This window comes from Pyxicephalus adspersus, chromosome Z (genome assembly GCF_032062135.1).
Source record: "Pyxicephalus adspersus chromosome Z, UCB_Pads_2.0, whole genome shotgun sequence".
Taxonomy (NCBI): domain Eukaryota; kingdom Metazoa; phylum Chordata; class Amphibia; order Anura; family Pyxicephalidae; genus Pyxicephalus; species Pyxicephalus adspersus.
The window spans coordinates 80,620,939-80,642,619 of record NC_092871.1 but is presented as its reverse complement, the minus strand read 5'-3'; the positions used below and the strand labels follow the sequence as shown (position 1 = coordinate 80,642,619).

The 21,681-nt window shown below is 39.4% G+C and overlaps 1 protein-coding gene across 1 annotated transcript in view; it reads left to right on the top strand.

Moving 5' to 3' along the window:
- The window catches only part of SLC6A8 (solute carrier family 6 member 8), a 56,477-nt gene that overhangs the window by 9,173 nt on the left and 25,623 nt on the right, over positions 1–21,681 (top strand). The window contains exons 2-4 of the mRNA XM_072431147.1: positions 4,712–4,843; positions 7,159–7,420; positions 14,768–14,900. Of these exons, the coding sequence (XP_072287248.1) occupies positions 4,712–4,843; positions 7,159–7,420; positions 14,768–14,900 (527 nt within the window). The remainder of the gene's footprint in view (positions 1–4,711; positions 4,844–7,158; positions 7,421–14,767; positions 14,901–21,681) is intronic.

The following is a 21,681-nucleotide window of genomic DNA, read 5'->3' as shown; positions in this document are numbered from 1 at the left end:
CTCTGTGCAGGATCGGTGCTATACGATCGTTCGTAGATATCGTGCAGGATCGTTCGTCGTTCGTTTTCCAACGATAATATTTGGAAGTGTGTACGTAGCTTATGTCATACCTGATATAGAGATCACATGACTGGGAACACACTGCATGGTTCCCACTGATCTGGTCAATGGAAAATGTGAATGAAAGCCAGCTGTCAAAACAAACTATTACCAAAGCTCTCCAAGACTGGAGAAGATAGACTATCATAGGAAGACCTGGTTGACCCAGCAAATCTTGAATATGATCTAGTCCAAGACTGCAAAACATTTGGCAATTAATGATTTTTATGAAATCTGTTCCAAGTTTGCTGGATGACCCAGGTTCACTGATGATAATCTATCTTCTCCAGTCTTGGAGAGCTTTATTAAATCCAGCCCATTACGTTTCTGGTGACTCTCAATTCCATCTGTCACTGACCAATAATTGGAGGGACTTTTATGAACATTTACTGGCATTAGGACATCATGGTGGGAAATATTCATGTGAAACTTGGGTGCTGAAGGAGGTCTGATCTCGTAAGATCGAACATGCTTGTCCATTCCTTTTCCTGATCCCTCCTAAAAGAAAACAATACCAATCCATGGAAAAAAATCAACCTGCTCAACTGAGTCTCCTCACGGGAAGGCTTAGGTAGCAGATATTTGCAATGGTCAAGGTAGGCCTTCCAACATATGATCAAATCCAGATTACATTTGTAAAAGGCTGGACCAGGTAAACCTCCTTTGATGTCTGTAGGCACCTTAAATTCTTCTATTTGGACCTCAATTGAGGAGCATCAGGGTTCTGGACCTTTTCATTCCCCAGCTCTTAGCCTGCTATATTATAGGAACCTCCCAAGAAGTATACCATGCAACTCTATCTGGGAACCAGACATGGATGTCTCCTACCTCCATCTTAGACAATGGTTGGAAAGTTATAACACTGTTAGTAAAATCTGCTATTATGGAAAGATTGATCAATAATTAGCACAGAACCAGGAATCAGGTGTATTAGTATGCACTCAATTACATTACACATTTGATTGCTTTGTACAAATTACTGGCATTGGGCCTGATTTGTTGAAGCTCTCCTAGACTGGGAAAGATATATCATGAGTGAACCTGGAAGATCCACCAAACCTAAAATGGATTTGGTCATGCATTAAAAACCTTTTCCAACTAATAGGGGATTTTTTTTTAGGAAATCCATTCCGGATTTGCTGGATCACCAAAGTTCTTCAATATTAGTCTATCTTCTACAGTTTTGGAGAGCTTTATTAAATCAGTCCCATTTTGGGGCAGTTGCATTGGGAACACACAGTTCTCCAGAATCAGATGAGTATATGGTTATATATGACTAATAAGGGTGGATATTTAACATGTAAAGAGGACCTGTGTCATTGTACGGAAAATGTATGTGTGTGAAGGGGGTGGGGGAGCGGAGGACTAATTGACAATATCGCCTGTAGTCTTCCTGCAGTGGATCTTTCCTCATTGGTGAATCACCATGTTTTGTTCTTTACTGTGTCTCTATATGGGGAAAGAGGACATCAAAGCTCAAATGTTAAAGCAGCCATCCTGGTGTCTAAAATGGTAAAAGTTAAAAAGTAGCACAGAGGTAGAAGAAGTACAAAGCAACAGAATTAGTGATCAGAAGCAGAGAGCTTCTTGCGCTGCAGGTCCTCAGGTACCGCTTCCCCTCCAGCAAGGAGAACAGTTGTCGGCACATAATATTGACTTTTACATAATAGAGGCAGCAATACCATGAATGATTTCACAGATTTTCATCTATGGGACTAGGCTTAGGAACAATCACACCCCAGGAAGTACTATTTTTAGCAAAATTAAAGTTACAAGTTTTTTGTTGCACATTGGAAGATTTGCAATAAGAGCACATTTTGCTGAAGCACCCAGGCTCTCCTATGAGAGTCTATCTTTTCCAGTCTTGAAGAGCAATAATAAATCAGGCCCTTTATATAACGTCCCCTTTATGATTTCTTTGAACACAAATAAGCTGCATTGTCACCCAGTGGGGCCTTTCCTGAGATAGAAGGCTGCAACATCAATACAATATGACAATCGGCCTACAGTAGAGCAATGTGATGTGCCAACTTTGGGATCAATGCACTTTGTGTTCACTGTACACTTAGTACTGAGCACTCTCAATCGGTGCTTAATTGTAGCAGCCCATAAACATCTTACACTTTGCAAAGATAATAGATTTCTGACGTTTAAAACTATACATTTCCTAAAATATACTTTAATGGTATTTTAAGTACTTAGAAACAAAACATAAACCTAATAAAAAAAACATTTCTACCTTATCTGCAATGCACTTTACCCTTTACATACTTCAGATTCTATATTCCAAGTAATAAAGGTTATTTTTAAGACTCTCCGTAAAAGGTAAATAAAGTTATAGTCATGCAACTTCACACATTTACAATTGGAAATGTTCAAAATGAAACATAAAAATCTTTTATTGTTTTTCTGAGACATGTGTCAGCTTGATTCAAACTACATATATATATACACACAGTATGTGCATTTGGTATTTAAGTAAGTTTTATATTATAATAATATATATATGTGCGTAGCAAAAACAAATTAGGTGGCAGATGTGCGTGGCAAATTATTAAGTTAAAAAATAAATAAGATGGCTCTATAAATTTCTATGCTTTTCTATTCCATTTCTTTTGACGTTGAACATAACTGATTTTTACACTTTTTGATGTTGCTCCTGTAGCAGTCTGGGGATTTTTACAGCTTGACTCACGTAATTACATAGCAGCTGTTAACAGACAACAGAGAAGATACTGAACTAGTAATATTTATCGTTTCCCAGCGATCAGTTCATGATAAATGGTGACAAGTCAGATGTCACATTGCACTGTTTGTTTTAAACATTTACTACTGGTGCCTAGGTATTAACTTTTTTTTTATAGTTCCTTGCCCCTATTTACTTTCAAAGCAACAATTTAGAGATTCAAAGATGACTCCATTTGTCTTCTGAAGGACTTGCGCTGGGAACCATTGTAATTAGGCGCTCTTTGATGTTGGAAGCATACCTGTCTAAATTTGGTCATGTTTTTCCAATTGAACAGAGTGGATACAAAAGTGACAATATTAGTTTGTATTTCTTTGTCTCAAATCTGAGCAGTGTTTATAAACACTGAGTTATATGACTCATTTATTGACAGCAGCAGCTTCTACAACAGCAAACCCCGGCTGTCATTTTTATAACTGGGAACTGTGAGAGTGAACTTCAGTGGAGAAGAAACATAGAAGATACTATAAAAAGCCCTTTGTACTTAAGTTTTTAGGAGTATCTACAAAAACAAGCCAGACAAGAATATTAAAAAATTTCTGCATTTCTATACAGTACGCAGTGCAATGAGACCCCAATATGTGTTCACACACTATATGCCTCCATTAAATGCCCTATTACTCCTAGATTGTAAGCTCTTTGGGGCAGGGTCCTCTCCTCCTCCTGTGTCACTGTCTGTCATTTGCAACCCCTATTTAATGTACAGCGCTGCATAATATGTTGGCGCTTTATAAATCGTGTTTATTAATAATATTAATAATATTTATCCCATCATGACCATGAGTACAGGAAAATCAAGTTCTTAATGGACCATTGCATAGTTGCTGTGGTAAAAATGGCCTTTCCCATACATCTTTCTTCTATAGGATTAGGTCTTTCACACCCATACAGTGCCTCTTGTCCACCCCGCTCTTCACATCTTCAGCTCCTGGGCCTCCTGTGAGTGTTTTAATGAGACCGAAGAGTGTTTATGTATCCCATAGACATATTGCATTCCCCTGTGAATCTGAACAGCATTACCAACCTCGTAGCTTGTAAAACATGTCAAATTAATGGTGGAGACCCTGTCCTATTTGAGCATAACAAAAACGTACAACATGACCCAGATTGGCCTTTTCTCTACAGGCAAGCTTCTTTCCACCATAAGCCAATAGCAAGAACACCCAACCAGTTCATATAGATTTTTTTATAGGTTATGTATAGCAAAGAATATATAATTTATTTTCATTTTAGATAAAATTGGAAAATCCTTGTTGTGGTATTTTTTGCTGTTTGCAAACAGTTAGGGCAATTGTTCCTTCACTTCTGGTCCCAGAGCCTAAAGTGAAGGGAATTCCCATCTTAGCTGTGATGCAAAGCTTTATATATGCTGTATATGTAGTACTTGGAGCACCCCTCGGATTGGTAGTGGAAGTGCAGCAAACATTATATCCTGCCACCTCTCCTGCTGCAGCAATTGCAGTCAGGCCTTGTTACCATGCCCTCCTAAAGCCTGCACCCACGTCACCTTATCTTGACGTCCTAATCTTCGGAATCCTCTTATAAATCAAACAGTCGCCACTGCTTATCAGACACAAAAACAAATTAAAATGTCTCTAGTGATGACTAACCAAAGTACTAAATCACACGCAGTCTGCTAAAAAAAATATGGTGGTAGCAGATTTATAAAAAGAAAGGATGAAGGTGTTATAGCAGCCAATCAGATTTGAGCAATCATTTTCTAATGATAGCGTGATAATAAAAGATAAATCTGATTGGCCGTGTGATATCTGCTATATTTTATAACACTTTCATAATAATTCCTAAAGCTGATGATTTGAATAGGGTTATGCAGCTTTTAAATAAAAGTTTTCTCCTTTTTTTTAGGTGTTTTTCTCATTCCATATGTCCTGATCGCCATCTTTGGTGGAATTCCAATTTTCTTCCTGGAAATTGCTTTGGGACAGTTCATGAAAGCTGGGAGCATTGCTGTATGGAACATAGCTCCTCTTTTCCAAGGTAAGTTCAATGAGATTACTGTACAGGGTATCACTCCATGAAGTATATATAAACCCTAACAATGAATTTCTCTTATTTGCTTATTTTTGGTCTGTTACATACGTGTTTTGTTTTATCTGAAGGACCTGTTGTTCCTGCTATGATCCCATTTTCCTCTGGTGATAATATAAAATGGGTCAATTTGTAAAGCAGTGAATCTGAAATTCACCAGACATTCTCTTGTGGAGAACCCTACAGGCCCATGTGTTGGCCATCAATAGCTGTGGTTGATTCTCCTTCAGAGAATGCTTGGTAAACGTCAGATTTATTGCCCCAAGGGCCCCAAGCTCATGAGCGTAGAAGCAGAGTCCCAATGGTGACAAGGAACCCATATGTTGAATGGCTGGATGGGTGGAGGTTCACAGGTGGGCAGGGACTCTGAGAACAAAATGGTGCTAGCCAGGACTGGGGGTAGGATCATTGACAAACATAGGGAAGTGCAAAGTGTTCACCAGATCTCCTCAGCCATAAGTGGTCCCATGTCAGTTTTTCACAGGAGCCCACCACTGACTAAATCCATCAATGATTTGGGTAAGGTCCTTGCTCCCAGGTTTCCATGGCACCTCCCTTTACCATGGGTAACTATGCAGAGCCAGCCCTAAACAGATGTCAATCTCCACCAATGTGAGGGTTACTATGAGGCTTTAAGGAGGATCTACAATTAAGAGGGATCTGATATTTAAGGGAGCCCTGCCCAGAAATGGAGATTTCACTGAGGGGGTCTGTCTAAAAAAGCAGTTGGTCACTGAGGGGTCTGAGGTTTGCTACAAGTAGCTGGAGAGCAACGGACAACCCAGGTCCAAATTCCACACTGTAGCCCATGGTCCTGTAGCTACCCCACTGCCTGAGTTTCAACAAAGTAAAGCCTTTAACTTTAAATCCCATTATAAAAGCTTCTTCAACAGCTGATATTCAAATACCAATAGAGATATCTCTGTGAATTGGTCATGGGTAAGAGGAAATCCCAGGACAACATAATGCATGAGCTTTAATATTAACTCATCTGTCACAGTAAACACTTGTTATATACTGTGTTCCCTGATTCATGCATGTCCTTGCATTCCATTACCGGTTGGGTAATTTAGCATTCTCCTTTACTGAACTCTACACATGACCCCCAACTAATGTATGCAAGCTCAGCAAAGCATTTCCATCCTAACTGGGAGCCTCTTGTCCAACAAGCCTGTACTGTTTTAGCCTGAAGCTACTTCGTATTATTTGAATAACATGTAATAATGATGTATTGCGATTACCTGTGCATTCTTGGAGAATGGCGTAGCTTATGCATAAATGGCGTCATATATATGTGAATGTTGATGTATTGCAATGTAAAAAATGCAACTACAGCTGTTATCTTAATTATTGGGTAAGGACATTTTCTCACAGAGCTTCAGATAGGTGTTCCCCCCACCACCCAAATTGTTACCTGGATTTTGCTCCAAGCCCCATTACATTTTTGTCATTTTTCCACCAGCTTTTTGATCTTATCAAGCACAGTTCAGCCTCATAATCTTTTATAGGGCTGGTAGGTGCATTTGTTCTGGTCTACCAACCACATGGATATCCTTGGAGCAAACTGTGCAGATCAAAGTAGCCCAATGCCTGCAAAGTGCCACATTTAGTGCACCCACTGCACCAGTCTGCTACATCCTACAAAGATGTTATGCAATTACAACCATTTATGGAAATTTGCTCTTATAGACCAGGTTACATGTTCCCTAGGCTCGGAGCATAGTTTTGTGGAATGTGGTGAGATTTTGCAAGTCTGCCCCATTCCCAGGGGTTTTCACAAAGCTTGTGACAGTAAATTGGAACTATGGGCGAGAAAACTTTAACTACCATATGGCATCAAATGGCAGCATAACTGACTCTTGCAGTAAGGAGTGATGGGCATCATGTGTAGGATTTATTTATTTATTTATTTGGTCCTGCATCCTCATACTGTTACCATTGGTACCATTGCAATTAGTCCAGGTAATATTTGATCCGTTGTGGCTGTTTGGACTTGGTAATTGGCCCAAACGTCCCCCTTTAAGAGAACCAAACAGCAAACCCAAAATTGTGTACAGTTTGGGCCCATTCCCACTACAGCTGTGTGCTACTATTTTTTCAAAATGCATTTGCATTCCCATGCCATGCTTTACCTGGGCTGCCCAATTGCACTATATTGCATAAATGGCACCACATGGCAGTGCATTAAATGTTAATGATAACACTCTATAAAAACACTGTACTGCTCCCTTACTTACTTTCATATTGGTGTGAATTTTCTGCAGGAATCGGATTTGCCTCAGTGGTCATTGTGTTTTTCTGCAACACATATTACATTATGATCTTGACATGGGGAGTTTACTACCTGGTGAAATCATTCACTTCGGTTCTGCCCTGGTCACACTGCAATAACACCTGGAACACACAGGAATGTGTGGACATTTTTCGGCATGAGGAATGCAGCAATGCTACCTATAATTCAACTTTTGGGAACCTGACCTGCGATGAACTGTCTGACAAGGTTTCTCCAATCACCGAATTCTGGGAGTAAGTGAACTTTTATTACCTAGTGATATATGTTAACTTTTGTATGATCAATGGCATTCTGCAACATTATATTGTCACAAGATATTCATTGAGATCATCCCAAAGGAAAGGACCCTACACCTTAAGTAGGGATAAGGTTTGAGTTTGATCCCATGGTGGCTAGGTATTAGGAAAGCACTAATGCTAAATGATCATAGTAGGGCTATGGTGGAATGCAGATTTACTATACCTTATTAAAAATGTTATTTACTTTTTACCGCTTGTAACCTATTGATATCTAAGCAAGTAATGTCTGGTGAAGAAACCTATTGATGAGCAACTAGTAACTCAACATTCCTTTAAAGTTGAAGGTCCTTAAATTCTAGGCATACTATTAGATCTATACTTAATCCAGCAAATACTTTATATTTTCTGATCAAAAATCAGGGAATATTGAATATCCTACTGCCTTTTAACACCCGATATCAAAGGTGTGCTACAGAAATCAGGAAGCAAATTAATTGTCATCTTTGATGAGGTACAAAGCTAAGCGGTGGTCAAACTCCCACCTCTTCCATGCATTCTCCATCAATAAAAAAACACCTTTCTTGGTCAATGTTTGATCCATTTCTTTATCAAAATCATATGAGAAAGGCCTTAGTTCCTGATTTTATAAAATTTTAAACAGGTTGGGTAGTTCATGCCTTGCATTTCTGTAGGCAGCATCCAACATGTTAGGGTGATGCTAATTAAAGATGCCTACTTTGCTGCAAGAAAGTCTGATGGAGAAATCCTTTAAAAATTATTTTTTTGCTTGCATATCATTGGTTTTCTGTATGTGGTACTGATTTCATGCCTATGTCCAAGCACCCTATAAGTAGTTACTAATTTTTTTGCTGCAAAGAAACTTTGGCCGATACGTTTTTTTTCAGTAGGCAGAGTAAGGAAGCATTAAAACCATTGCCAGATTTTATTACTGTCTGGGTCCCCATCAGGGGAGATTTCTACTTTGTGTCCTATTGGAAATTTCCCAACTTCCTTGACCTTGATGGTCACCAGGAGCCTGAATCTTCAAAACAGGTAAGCAGGCAGCAATAAACCTGACACTGGTTTATATCTTTCTAACTCCATAACTAGGGGGAAAAAGATTTTAGCATTCTATTTTAAACTTTCTCTGGGCAAGGAGATGGTTGGTTCATAAGAGGTCAGGGAAGAAATATACAAAGGGTGAAGCACAGAGAAGGAACATTTATCATTTTTTAAGACGTCTTTCATCTTCGTAACACATTTCTTCCCTCTGATGTTTTTGGTTGTAGATGGGCCCTTGGTGTCCTCATTTACAATGCAGGACTGCTGGTACTGCATTAAATATGATGATGTCAGATAGTCTGCAACAGAACTGGCTACAGGAGACTGGTAGAAAGGAGAAAGCCTGATCGTTAGTTTCAAATGAGGATAGGGAGGATCACAGCGAAGGGACATTTATCATTTTCTCAGGACATCTCTTAAGAAGAAAAAAAAGAATCATAGAGTCAGGACAGTGAAATAGAGGAGAGTATGGTTTGTTTTAATAATCTGAGGGAACAATCAGGACAACTTGGTGAACCCTATTAAGAATATGCAGGACCAAAATACCAAATTCCTTTAGTCCTGATTGGTGTATGCCTAAATTCCACTACATATGCCAGCATGCCCTAGGAACACACATGGCCCTGGCCACGTTGGAGATCTTTAGCTGCTGCAGTATACCCCAGTATCGGTTGGTTACCCTCACATTGAATGGGTTAGGAAATTTAAAGAAGTTTTATATCTTCTTGCCCATTCCTCCACACTCTCCTTTTCCCTGACGTTCTTGATTTGGGAAGGGCCCATGGTGTCCCCATTTTCAAAGCAGCACTGCAGGTTCTACATTGAACATAAGGATGTCAGTTTGTCTGCAACAGAAGAGAACGGACGTCAGGAGATTGATAGGAGAGGAGAAAGCTTGTTGTAGTGAGGGTGTAATATACTGTATGTAAAAGTACTTTAATTGGTACCCTTGACACAAATTAGCACTATAGGGGGGAACCCCACTGCAGTATAGCGGTGGTCCCACTGCAAGGGCTATGTTGAAATATCCCCAGAGTTCAGCTTTACAACCCTTGAGTTTTATTTGCCATCTGTATCCTAATTTCCCTTCATTTCCTGTTCTGTAAAAGTGTGGTCCATATAACTCGGGGTGTGAGGGTGTGTCCATTACCAACATATTTTGTTGTAAAAACTATTCATCTCTCACATCTAGGAATCCAGAGTTATACACACTGCTCTGGCAAATTTATCTTTATAATATCCAGATAAAACAGGGAACACAGTTACTTCTGTTAGCATTTCTACAAGTTTACTGGCCATTGCTTCACACTGTTCTGTTTACTCTTCTCCATTTGGCAGGCCATTCATTTATTAATAAATGCAAAATGTAGGGTTACTTATTTCTAGGGTTATAATTTCTATTGCTCAGGTTACATCTTGCAGCCAAGGCTTCAGGTAAGTCTTTGCTTAAATATCTCTCCTGAGTGCAATCTATTCTTTATGTAGGGGAACAGAGGATGGCTGTGAGTAAACAAGAAATAAAGAACACCATTTTGTTTATAAATGCTCCACAGGAATATCTATTTTTAATAACTGCAAATACAGTTCAAACAAGGCCTTATGCTCTTCAACTGTCCTTGATTAGCTGCCGAATTATTTACCATTATAATATGCCGTATGATAGTTTATACAACTTGCAGTCTCCATAAATAAACCTCAGACATAAAGGCTATACATGAATCTCCTAAAAGGTCAGTTATATACATTGTAACTTGATTGCAGAGTTCCAAATAGAAGTGATTCACTAAATCCAATACTGAGACATGGTCCCTTAGTGCCCAAAGCTATAAATCCTCATCCTCTGTCCCCCCTGAGACAGATGAGATGTCTTCTGGCCTCCAACCGCCAGGACTACCATGTTTTTGGTTTAAGAAAACCAAAATGGGTTGGATTCCACTGCAGGTGAACCTATGTAATTCTATCATTTTATGCATGGTGAAACAGAGACTGGTTTTATTTATCATTGTAGAAACAATGGGAGAAAAGTGACCTAGGTGTGGTTGGGCCAGTCATTGAGCACACAAAAACAATCCATAAGTGATGGACCCTTTGGACATATTCTACCATCATGTACTATAAAAACAGGTTCTTGCAATTTAAAGTGCACGTCAAGGTCGATATGAACAATCTTTGCAAGATGTATAAATTCCCAAGAGTTGTACGTTTCAACAAATGCAAATATATATAGATATACTGTAGTTTCCCAATGTGATAGCCTACTTCATTTGCTATGCTTTTGTCCGTTCTCTTGCTATGATGTTTTCTTGCAGTGCTGCGAGCGAGTGGTGGTGATGGGGGAAGTGTGCCCATGCACTGCGCCCCAGCAAACCCGGGACAGGAGCGGATCATACGGCCTCTCGCTGGCAGCTGCAGGGTGGGATGGTCTTGTTAGCATGATTCTGAAACATGTGAGCCTGACAACAGCCTATCCCCTTTTTTATTATTATTATGACTTATGTGTACTTTATCCCTTTTTTTCTTCATATGTTGTTTTCTTGGTGATGTCATCAACTGAAATTTGTAGTATTTTGCACATTGTTGTTTAGCTCATTTTCTATGTCATCTTAATGTTAAAAAAATACAGCAAACCTAAAACTAGACTTTTAGGTACAAGTACAGAGAAAACAGGTCTTTCACATGCTAATTAGCAATGGGCCTTTAAACTAGACTAGTTTAGGAGAATTAGTTGCCCAGCACAGCTTCCTGCCCTTGCACATCATACAGTTACTCTCTGTGCTGACCCAGCTCCCTTTCCCCTTCCTTTCCTCTCTAAATGACACAAAGAGGCCATAACACACGTCACCCAACATGGGCTAAATTGGCCTTGCTGGGCAAGGACCATCAAGAGTGCAGTGATAATACCAATCTTCAAAACAGTTTCAAATAACTTCATATACATTGTTACACTACCACACCACTGCCGTAGTTTTTGACAATAGACAATTCTCATATATTACAAATATTACAATTTTTTTTTTGCTTTCTAAAGCATTCCACAAGTTGATCTGGGCTACTGCATTGTCTTTTTTTAAAGTCATTTAAATAATAAAAGGTATTGGCCATTTAAATTTATTTTTGTATATAGAAGTCCCAACCCCTTTTAATGATGTGCCCTATTGTTGAACCTGGTTCCATTATTGGCGGAATGGACACCTGGTCATGTGCCAAAAAAGATAAGCCAGTATCAACATTCGTCTTCTCATGCCAAAGTGCCTAGGCCTTCGGTTATGCCACTACCACCAAACGAGGCCTAGATCTGAATTTGCCCCAAGAAAGCAACATGATTTAACCCAACTTATATACATCTCCAAGCATGCCTGGTAACATAGACCTGTTGTATCAATTGAGTGTAGGCCCACTTTAAATATCCAACCCAACAAAAAAGCAGGATATTGTTTTAAATTAATGAATTAAATTACTCCATTGACATATTTCCAGCTTTCCTTGAATTGAAGTAAAAGCCAGTATCTGACAACCAGGAAAGGTTTTTGAGTCTGTGCCTGCCATGTTTTTTTTAACCACACTTAAGTTAAGGTAGTGCTAAAATCACTGAACACATGAATTGATGTATAACAATGAAACATCATGATGTCCCTGCCTTTCTTTAACTATAGGTCAGATCCAGTCAAGTCATCGGTCATGATGATGTGGTGCCCACCATGTTTTTTATATATTAGGCCTATTGGTTAGGGTAGGGCCTATGTTTTTGCTGCACATGACTGAACATTTAACAATTCGTCATCATGGTGTAACTACATTTCTACACACCAGACAAGACCATGTCATGATGATGTGGTGCTCCTAACGGGCATTGCAAGTCTTCATTTAATAAATATCCTGTTGGCACATTCACTCAAGAAAATTGGGCAATGGACTCACACCAATGGCTTTACAGCAATTAGGTGAGCCAGTAAATTGATCAAAAGATGGCTGGTTTCCTGTTGTTGTCAAACTGGTTCATTCATCACTACCAACAGGCCAGGAATATAATGCAAAACTCTATTTTACTTATGGTTAAAAAAAATCTCTACACCCAAAGTTGCAAAGCAAGATAGTTTAGAGCTTTGCTAGTGGTAATATGAAGTGGGTGACCACAGACTATGAAAGGGAGTCAGGTACTTTGGGTTCTGTGCTTTATCACTGTAGTAGTAGGTGAAGTAGGTGAATTGGACTGTGGGCATTTGCCTAAAACCAGTAAGAAATAAGTGTTAGTAAGAATCTGAATCACCACTCTTCATTTGGTATAATAGTGCAGCCTCGGCTCTCAGGAATGGGTGCGTGTGCTGGCTTTTAGTTGTATTCTCTGTCTGTCAAACAGAACAGCCTAGTGTCAAGTCTTATTATTATTATTATTATTATTATTAATAAACAAAATTTATATAGCACCAACATATTACGCAGTGCTGTACATTAAATAGGGGTTGCAAATGACAGACTAATACAGACATTGATACAGGAGGAGAGGACCCTGCCTCTCTTAAGGGCTACTCTGTCTCCAGCTGCAGATCAGGGCTGATAACTGACTTTATTGCTGCAGGAGAAGTATAAAAATGGCCAAAGATAAAGCTAATATAACTTATATTGATATAAAGCTATATATAGAGTTTGGTTTCATGTGATCTTTCTTGACACAAGCATTTAAAGGCAATGTTGTGTAGTCAGGCCAGCCTGCTCACAATTCATACTAAAACATTAAAACTTCCTCAGAGTTGAGTTTTAAAGTGGTCTGACACTCACCCAACGACTACTGCTTTGACAGGGAGACATTACAACTAAATAAAAATCTATTAATCCCTTCAAGGTACAGTCGATCTGATTAGGAATGAAGTTTCAGATTACTTACATGGCAATTATTTTATTTATTAGGTTTTCTTGGTTTAAAACATATCCTGCTTTATAAAGTCATTATTTACAATATGTCCTTGGCTAAAAAGTTAAACTTCCTGGAAAGCAATCATTTTTGATAGGCAGGAGTCATGTGTCCACTGAATGGAAAAGGGCTGGGCGAGAATCCAGTTACTACGGGGCATGCAGATACTTCTTTCCTCTCTTACAAAACAAAATTATAAAAACATGCACATTTTTTTTTTCAACATGCAAGAAATCAGAGATGCACCAACACAATTTTGTTATCACTTATTAAACAAATAAAAAAATTCCTGTTTATTACTAGAAGCATTACAATCACACAGCCCATCATGCATGTTGCTAGAATGAACCTTTGCAACGCAGACATATGAGGACGGCTTTTTATAAAGATTGACGTCACACATTGATGTCAGTCCTGCGCGGCTGCTGGCCAATTGAATCATATGCTGACTCCTTACATCCCTCGGGAATCCCAGCGAGGAGAAATTTTTCCATTCCTGCTGAACTTTCACCAGTGAAGACGAATAATTTTCTATGGAGATTGCATAAACACATGTGGGGTCCAACTGAGAGACCCCATTAATATGGCTTTGTCGAAGGGGGCAGAGGTAAAAAAAAAAAAATCTGCAGTCTAATAAACTATCAGATTTGCTTTACATTTACCAAGGACCTAGAATATGATCTGTTCAATTTAAAGCCTTACCATAGCATTACCAAACTGATAGTAAATCTAAAGCAGTTTGTGTGGCCAGGTTAAAGAGAACCAGTCACTTGTCCATTTCCTAACTTAGTTATACTATTCTGTACAGTGCCCTCCCCTCCCATTTTTCCATTTCATTTATTCCATTCTAAGAGCTTTTGTATAAGGGGTAGCCAGTGACCTACTCCCAAGATCCATTGATTTGCTAGACTTGACCATATTACATATATGCGTTTGTCTATAAGCTCTGACACCTTTGTGGTGGCTGGTAATGGAAAGGGGAATGGAGTGGTGGGAAAGTGCTGTGAAGTTGAATATACATGAGTTCTTTATACCTGAGAACCTTTCACTAGACCTTGAATGTGCAAGTTGGCATGGTCTCCTCAGGAGATGTAAGAATCCAGTAGGTTATTAAATCCACCAGTACGTTATTTAATCCCATCCAAAATTTGAAGATGTTGTGAGGCTTTTAGTCAACAGCCTAGCGTAGACACAGGTTGGATGCTGTAAACAACAAGAAAAGGTTAATATGTGCTCTCTGTCTGTCTCTTCCTTTCTGTCCATGTGTCACATCTTACTAGACCCATCATCGAGTGTCCCTTATGGACTAACCAAAGGTTGTGTATCTTCTCAGTGTCAACTAGATTTGCTCATGGCATTCACTCTTCCAGGAACAAAGTGCTGAGACTTTCCTCTGGCCTGGACGATTTGGGTTCTATAAACTGGGAGTTGCTGCTGTGTTTGTTGGCTTGCTGGACGCTGGTTTACTTCTGTGTCTGGAAGGGAGTCAAGTCTACTGGAAAGGTAAGAAGCAGAAGGTTGTTGAATATAGAAGGGACCATAAAGGGTTATTTGGTAAATAATGAGCATGATGTTCATGGTACACAAAGCTTCTTCTATCTTGACCATAGTGGATTCACTACTTTGACTGGACTATAGGAAGGTAAGAGCAATACAATGCCAGTTGTTCTATTCAGAAATCTAATTAAGACCGAACACTGGACATGTGATTGGTGGCAGTGGCTGAAGATCATAAGCCAATGGAGGAAATGAAAGTGATTGATCGGACATTAAGTTGTCTTTAAACTTTGCCAGTTTCCACAAGAGTTGGAGCATCCCAAAGCCAACCAAGGCAGGATCCCTTGGCCCAATGGATGTCTAGTAGGTCCAGATACAAACCTAAATATATTGTAATACACCAAAGGGGTTAGGGTGCTGGTCAAAGCTATGAATCTTCCTCTTTTCTCAAGTTTCAGCAGTACAGACAATGCAAACTGGACAGCTTCTCTTGGCTTTTCCAATCTTTATCAAAGACAATTGAAGAGAAGTGGACTACAGCTTCCATCTTGCCTAAGACCCTATTTGCCTTTATCCATCTTTAGTTTGCAAATCCACAATTCAGTGCTTCACCATTTTAAGAACAGAAAATGTATTAAAGCTTTTTAACCCACTGTAGCCTTAGTAGTGCAGACGTCTGTCCCCAAGTCATTACCACTGTATGAACAATGACTTTATCCTATAACTGCACCATCTTGCTTTCTACAATCTAAAGTTTTGATCAATGCTAAAGTGATTTGGCAGAGATGAGGTATTGTATAATGGAATAACTCATCCCCAATATTCTGAAATAACTAGGGTTAGTAACTAGTGTAGGCTCCAGTATCTGTTTCTTTATAAAATAGTACCCGACACTGCTCCCATCTTCCTTAGATCTTTGTGTGCTCCCACACAGGCCTGGGTGTTTCTATTTTTCCAGTTGCACTTGCTATAATATAAAATTAACTAAAAATTCCCTCAGAAAGTTGAACCTCCTTGCAATGGCCATGGATGGCTTGGAGGAGTATGAACTGGGAAGTGCGTGAAGATGGGGGTCTTGCATCATCAATACAAGAGTTTGGTGTAAAACTAATGAAGCTCAGAATGTAAATAAATGTTGTGACATTGCACAAGCTTATTGAAATGATTGCATGCTGTATTCAAATCTAAATACTGGTAAATGAAATATTAGAGGGTGCTCATTTTTATTTGTGGACAGGTCGTATAAGAGTTGACTTGTGCTGTAATTGTGATGAATAATTCTGGTGTTGCCGGTGCCGTCTATCTTCTGTGTGTAGGCTTGGGAACGCTTTACCAAGCATCATAGTAACCTTTAGAACTGTAAGGTCAGAACAGCCATTCTTTCTGTAACTTTCCACCTACAACCAGCAAGCGAAGGCGGCCTAGTGTGTGACGCTCTCGCTTCTCAAAAGAGCCAAACAAGACAGCGATTGAAGCCAATTGCTGGACAGAGGCGAGCCTGTGTGCATCACTCTGTGTGACAGGCTGGCACATGGAACTACACATGGAAAGATGACAAAATAAATATGTTTGGATCAGTTTTAGAGGCTTTCCATTTTTTCCTAATGCTATAGGTCTATCCAGTTCCAGTAAGTGTTAATTGTGTGTGTAAAACCATGTGTGCTGAAGTAAAAAAGAATTTTTTTAATTTTGGATAGAAGAAAAAATATATAATATTTTGCAGCTTGATTGCTGTATTTGTTTTTCGGTTTTGTTCTTTTATCTCAGGCTAGTGATCCTTTCTGACCCAGGACAACAAATAAAAGAGCAGCATTGTCATGGTAGGACACAAACAACTCCCTCTCTTCTCATTTAATGACTTAGCATTGTATGTAGTCCACAGAGAGAACTGGAAACAGTTTTACCAGTATTACAGGAAAGGAGCACACCAATTCATTAGTTCACTGGATTTCTGGCAAGATCCAGATAACACTTTTTGTTCATCTCAAAAAGGTTCCATTAAACCCAAGGAGGTTGCAAGGGGTTCCTTGAGCACGGGGCAATTTGTACATCTCTGGTCAGTTTAAGTGACACCAATGATCTTTTTGGCTATCTGTAAGGGTGACGTTCTTCCCAGACCAGCAATGTCTGTTCTTCCAAGTCCAGCAATGTAAGAGTCATTCACTTCATTGACCACCAAGCTGTCAGTAGAGTAATTCATGAAAGACATGAATATTGTCAGAAAAATGGTGAAAAGGGTTTTTGGTAGAAGACACAATCCAAAAAGTTCCTCCTTTGCCTTTGTATTTTTTGTTGCTGTTGTTCCAGTTTAAGACTAAAACATTCTCTGCTGGAAAATCAATTATTGCCATTGAAACGTGGACCTGGAAAATTCTCTGCCAAGGAATGTCTCTGGGAATGTCAGATTCACTGCTTTATAAATAGACCCGTACATTTTCAGATTCCAACATAAGCCAATTATGAGTTGTGCTCTTTAGAAATAAACTGAGCTGACCTGCAGAATGTACTCATACATGATAACAAACAACCCCCCCTCCCTCCCACTCCAAGATAAAACTAAAGGCGTGGAGCCATAATCCAGGCCAATAAAACCCTTCAGCAATTGGCAGAATCCAGCCCCGGCTCATCATTCCAAGTTCCTGAATTATATTATCTATATGGCTCTATGGCAAAGCAGACAATGCCATTGTCAAGGCTAGACATTATCAACAGTCATTAACGACGGGCCTTTCCATTGTGGGGTTTACCTGGGAGAACTTTGGACGCAACTTTCTCCAAACATTCATTTCATAGACCAGGCTTTGAGATGGAAAATTACATTCTCTGATTTATACTGTTTGACAGCAAAGGATTTGGAATATACATACCAGATTATGGTATCATACTGATGTTGACTCAAATCTCAAGATGGTATTAAAACCCAAACATAGAACAAAGAATTTAAAAAAAGAATTTATACATTAATTAGATAAAGAAACATTAATAAAAGCTTATGTTATACATCAATATTCTATAATAAAAGGGTAACTACTCCAATCGCAGATCAAAGAAGTAGGGTGGAGTAGGTCTGTTCCACTAAATTAAAACTTCTTTTAGGTTTCTGATTGGCAGCTTTAAATGTAATGTATAGTATACACTATGGTCAACATTAAATAATGATGTAATAATATGTAAAAATATATGATACAGTCCTATCAATCCAATGAAAAAGGCCCATTGTTTGCAGAGATCAATAGCTTAAGCAGATCCTCTTTTAGACAGTTGTCTTCATAAAATATGCCCTCGTTGTAATGTTTTCCTGTTTTGGGGGCAACTCTGATCACAGCTGCTGAAAGACACGAAAAGTTGGGTTACAGTAGACCATGGGCATTAGAAACATCCACTTTTTACCAGATCCACCAATTAATGAATTATGTCACATTTTGTGTGGGGCATTTTCTGAAGCCCACAGCCCCCACCCCTGTAGGTCAAAAGTTTCCAGTCCTCCTATTAATGGGTATCATAAGTCAACAGATTAGCTGTAGACATGGGGTGTCAAATTCAAATACACAGAGGGACAAAATTAAAAACTTAAACACAGTCGCAGGCCAACCTTGAAATTTATTGAAAACATTGAGGAAGTTTTTCTTTCTCATTAGATATAAACCCTTTCCATATGAAAACAAAGAGGTTTAGCTTAATAATCAATCTGGAATAAGCTTATATTAGAAAAATTGCACCGCATTCCCTGTGTCAATGAAACAGTTCAATGCGGGACTTAATGTTATGAGTGCCTGGAACTCCCTGTTCACTAAAATAGCACCGCTACTACAATTCCCTGCGTCTATAAAACATTCCAATGCGGGGCCATGCAAAGACAGAGAGGCCGCTGGTCTATAGGCGCGAGTGATGCCGGGAATTGTAGAAGCAACGCTATTTCAATGCAGCGGCGGGCCAGCTGCACATCATATTTAGAATTCCTTTGGGGGCCAAATTACGCCCTTGGGCCAGAGTTTGACCCCTGCTGTAGACCGAAAAATTGGCAGATGAGGTATTGATGGGAATGTTATTTATCCCCCACTAACCCTCTGTATTGTTGCTTCAGTCCCGAAACTTTTCTCTTCTGCTGTTTTTTCTGGTGTCCACATTGCTACTTGCATGGTGTGGACACGTTGGCTATTTATTGGTCTTCGGGAACTGCAGAGGACCACCCCACACTGGAACATTTGCAAATTGTCAGCTTCCAGCACTCTAGAGACATCCTCGGTGAGGGAACCAAGGCAACATCTTCGGTGAAGGAACCAAGAAGACATCTCCAATGAGGAACCAATAAGACATCTCTGATGTGGAACCAAGTTGCAGATTTTGTGCATGTTGCATCACAAAGTAAGAAAACAACAAGCAGGCGAGGATAAACTGGGTGATAAGAAAAGGGTGGGAGGGGGGTAACATTTGGCCAGGTATGAGTTTTAGGCAATCAAGAGAAAGAAGGGTCCGTGCATGCACAATAGGTAAATTTGTAAGAATAGACATATCTGGGCAGTTAATAGCTACAATTTTTTTAGGAGTATAGTTAAGGGAAACACGCTAGTTCCTGCCTTGCAGTTTTTACAAATCATTATTGGAACTGAGACTTTCTCTTTAACATGGTACAAGAATGAGAACATGTCCAATTGCTCAGCAACGGTCTAACAATGAAGAAGAATGAATCGGACCACACATCAGAGCCTTGGATGGCTTTACCCTCTAACTGTCATTGGCGCCTTATATCAAATCTTCCATCTTGACTTCCTAGGTGGGCTTTCCTGGTGGCATAGGAGCGTGTCTGGGACAAATAAAAGAGCAGCAGGTGGCTGGAACAGGGATTCTAGTATTAGTTAAAATCCTAATCCAAGGATTTAGTTATCAAGCCGAGATGTCGAGACTTGGTTTCCTTGCTCTTTCTGTTTATTAGGCAATGAGATATGTTCTTCTTAGAACATAGGCTGGAAATTTCCCTTCCTTACCATTCATGAATACAGGTATTTGAAAGAGATCTTTACACGGGCAGATGTCTTTTTTGTTGAGGCATGGTTCTGAGGAAGGCAGCTGAAGCTTCATTTAGACAAGGGTTAAATGTTGCTTTCTGTGGTATGGTGCAGTGTTCTAAAGTAACTGTACATTACAGGGTTAATAAATGGCAGCCCTAACAATAGCCTAAAAGTTTCCTTCACTCCCCTTCCATTTTGTTTGTCCATTGAAATCCTATCAAAATCCATATGTTCTTGCCATCATGTAGAACATATATTACTCATTAAATTACCCTTCCTCTCAAGTGATATCTTGATGCTTGGTAAAAGACATCTCAGGCTCCTAGTGCTACCACTGAAGTGACAACCCTGCCTTTGCTGCACGTATTCCCAAGCAATGTTGTCTCTGCCGAGCATCAAGGCACCTCCTCTCATCTTATAACCACCTCCTCCTCGTTTGTAGAAATGTATGTGGAAATGAGCATGTAACAAATAGAAAGATTTACTGATATATTTTTTGCCTTGACATACATAATGCTTTATAAGATTTTTTTCTTGAACCATACAAACTTGAAATTTAGCTCCCTTTGCACCTTTATCTAAATGCGGGGCAGCTAAGAATTGTTAACTTCTGCATTTCTTAATTGTTGCGCCAGACGCCCTCCAACACAGTGCTGTGGTGTGCATGGGATCAGCTGCCCTTTTGTACTTATTTATCTTCCTTTTGTCTGTAGAAGAGCACAAGTAGGATATGTGAATGGATGTTCAATTACAGAAAATCAAATGCACTAAATTTTGTTTTCCAAGTGAGAAATCTAGAGCATTGTTCTGAGAGCCTATTGTACATGTGTTCCCTACTTACTGAATGCTTGAATTGTCAGCTGCTGCCATGCAATCTGTTGGTCAGCAAAGCTAGTCACACTCTTGGGATCCATATGCTTCTGAATAAGAAGGGAGGGGGTGGTTTCTCCTACTTCTCAACATAGTCTGTTGCTGATTAACACACCAGGACAATGGCTGTGTTCACAAGAAATGTAACACAAAGAGGAATAACAACCCTACTCTGGTAATGAATCCAAAGCAATAGCAAGCGCTGTAAACAAGCTGTATCCAACCAATAGAAAGGTGAATCTGATGATTGCCAACCATTGCTCTTTGTGCTACCCTGTAGAAAAGCTTTTCTCTACTATTTTAGCCCTAAGGAACCCTTGAAATAAATTTCAGGTCTCAGGGTTCCTCTGATAAAAAGAATTAATTGAGGGTCTCATTAGGATGATAATCAGGAATGAATGCTCTTTACAGAGTCCTAATACCATCCTACTGGCTCTGCCAAATGACATTGAACCTGGAACTGTGCAAGCAACATCAGATAGGAGGTCAAACAACGAAAGCTTAAGTAAAATACTACTGGAGGGACCATAGGGTTCCATGGAACCCTGGTTAAAATTTCTTGCTGTAGAAAGTCAGTCCAAAAAAACCTATTATTCCAAATGTACAATGAGCTTTAAGAACATTTAGAAGTGTTAAATGTATCAGAGCTGTACCCTGAAGATTCTTCCTTCCGTCTTAAATTCCTACTGAAATACACCAGTGTATTTCCTGTGCATATGCACCTATGCACCTGGGTTCAAGAAACTGCTGCCTCTGACTGCTAGTCTATAAAGATTTGGAGTTAGATTTGGTGATGTTACCCTTGTGTACTTTTCTCCTTGCTGGAGAGTAAACTGTACCTAAGAGTTACTCTCACTGACATGATAGCATCTATGGTATACAGTATATGTTTTAACAAATAAATAGCC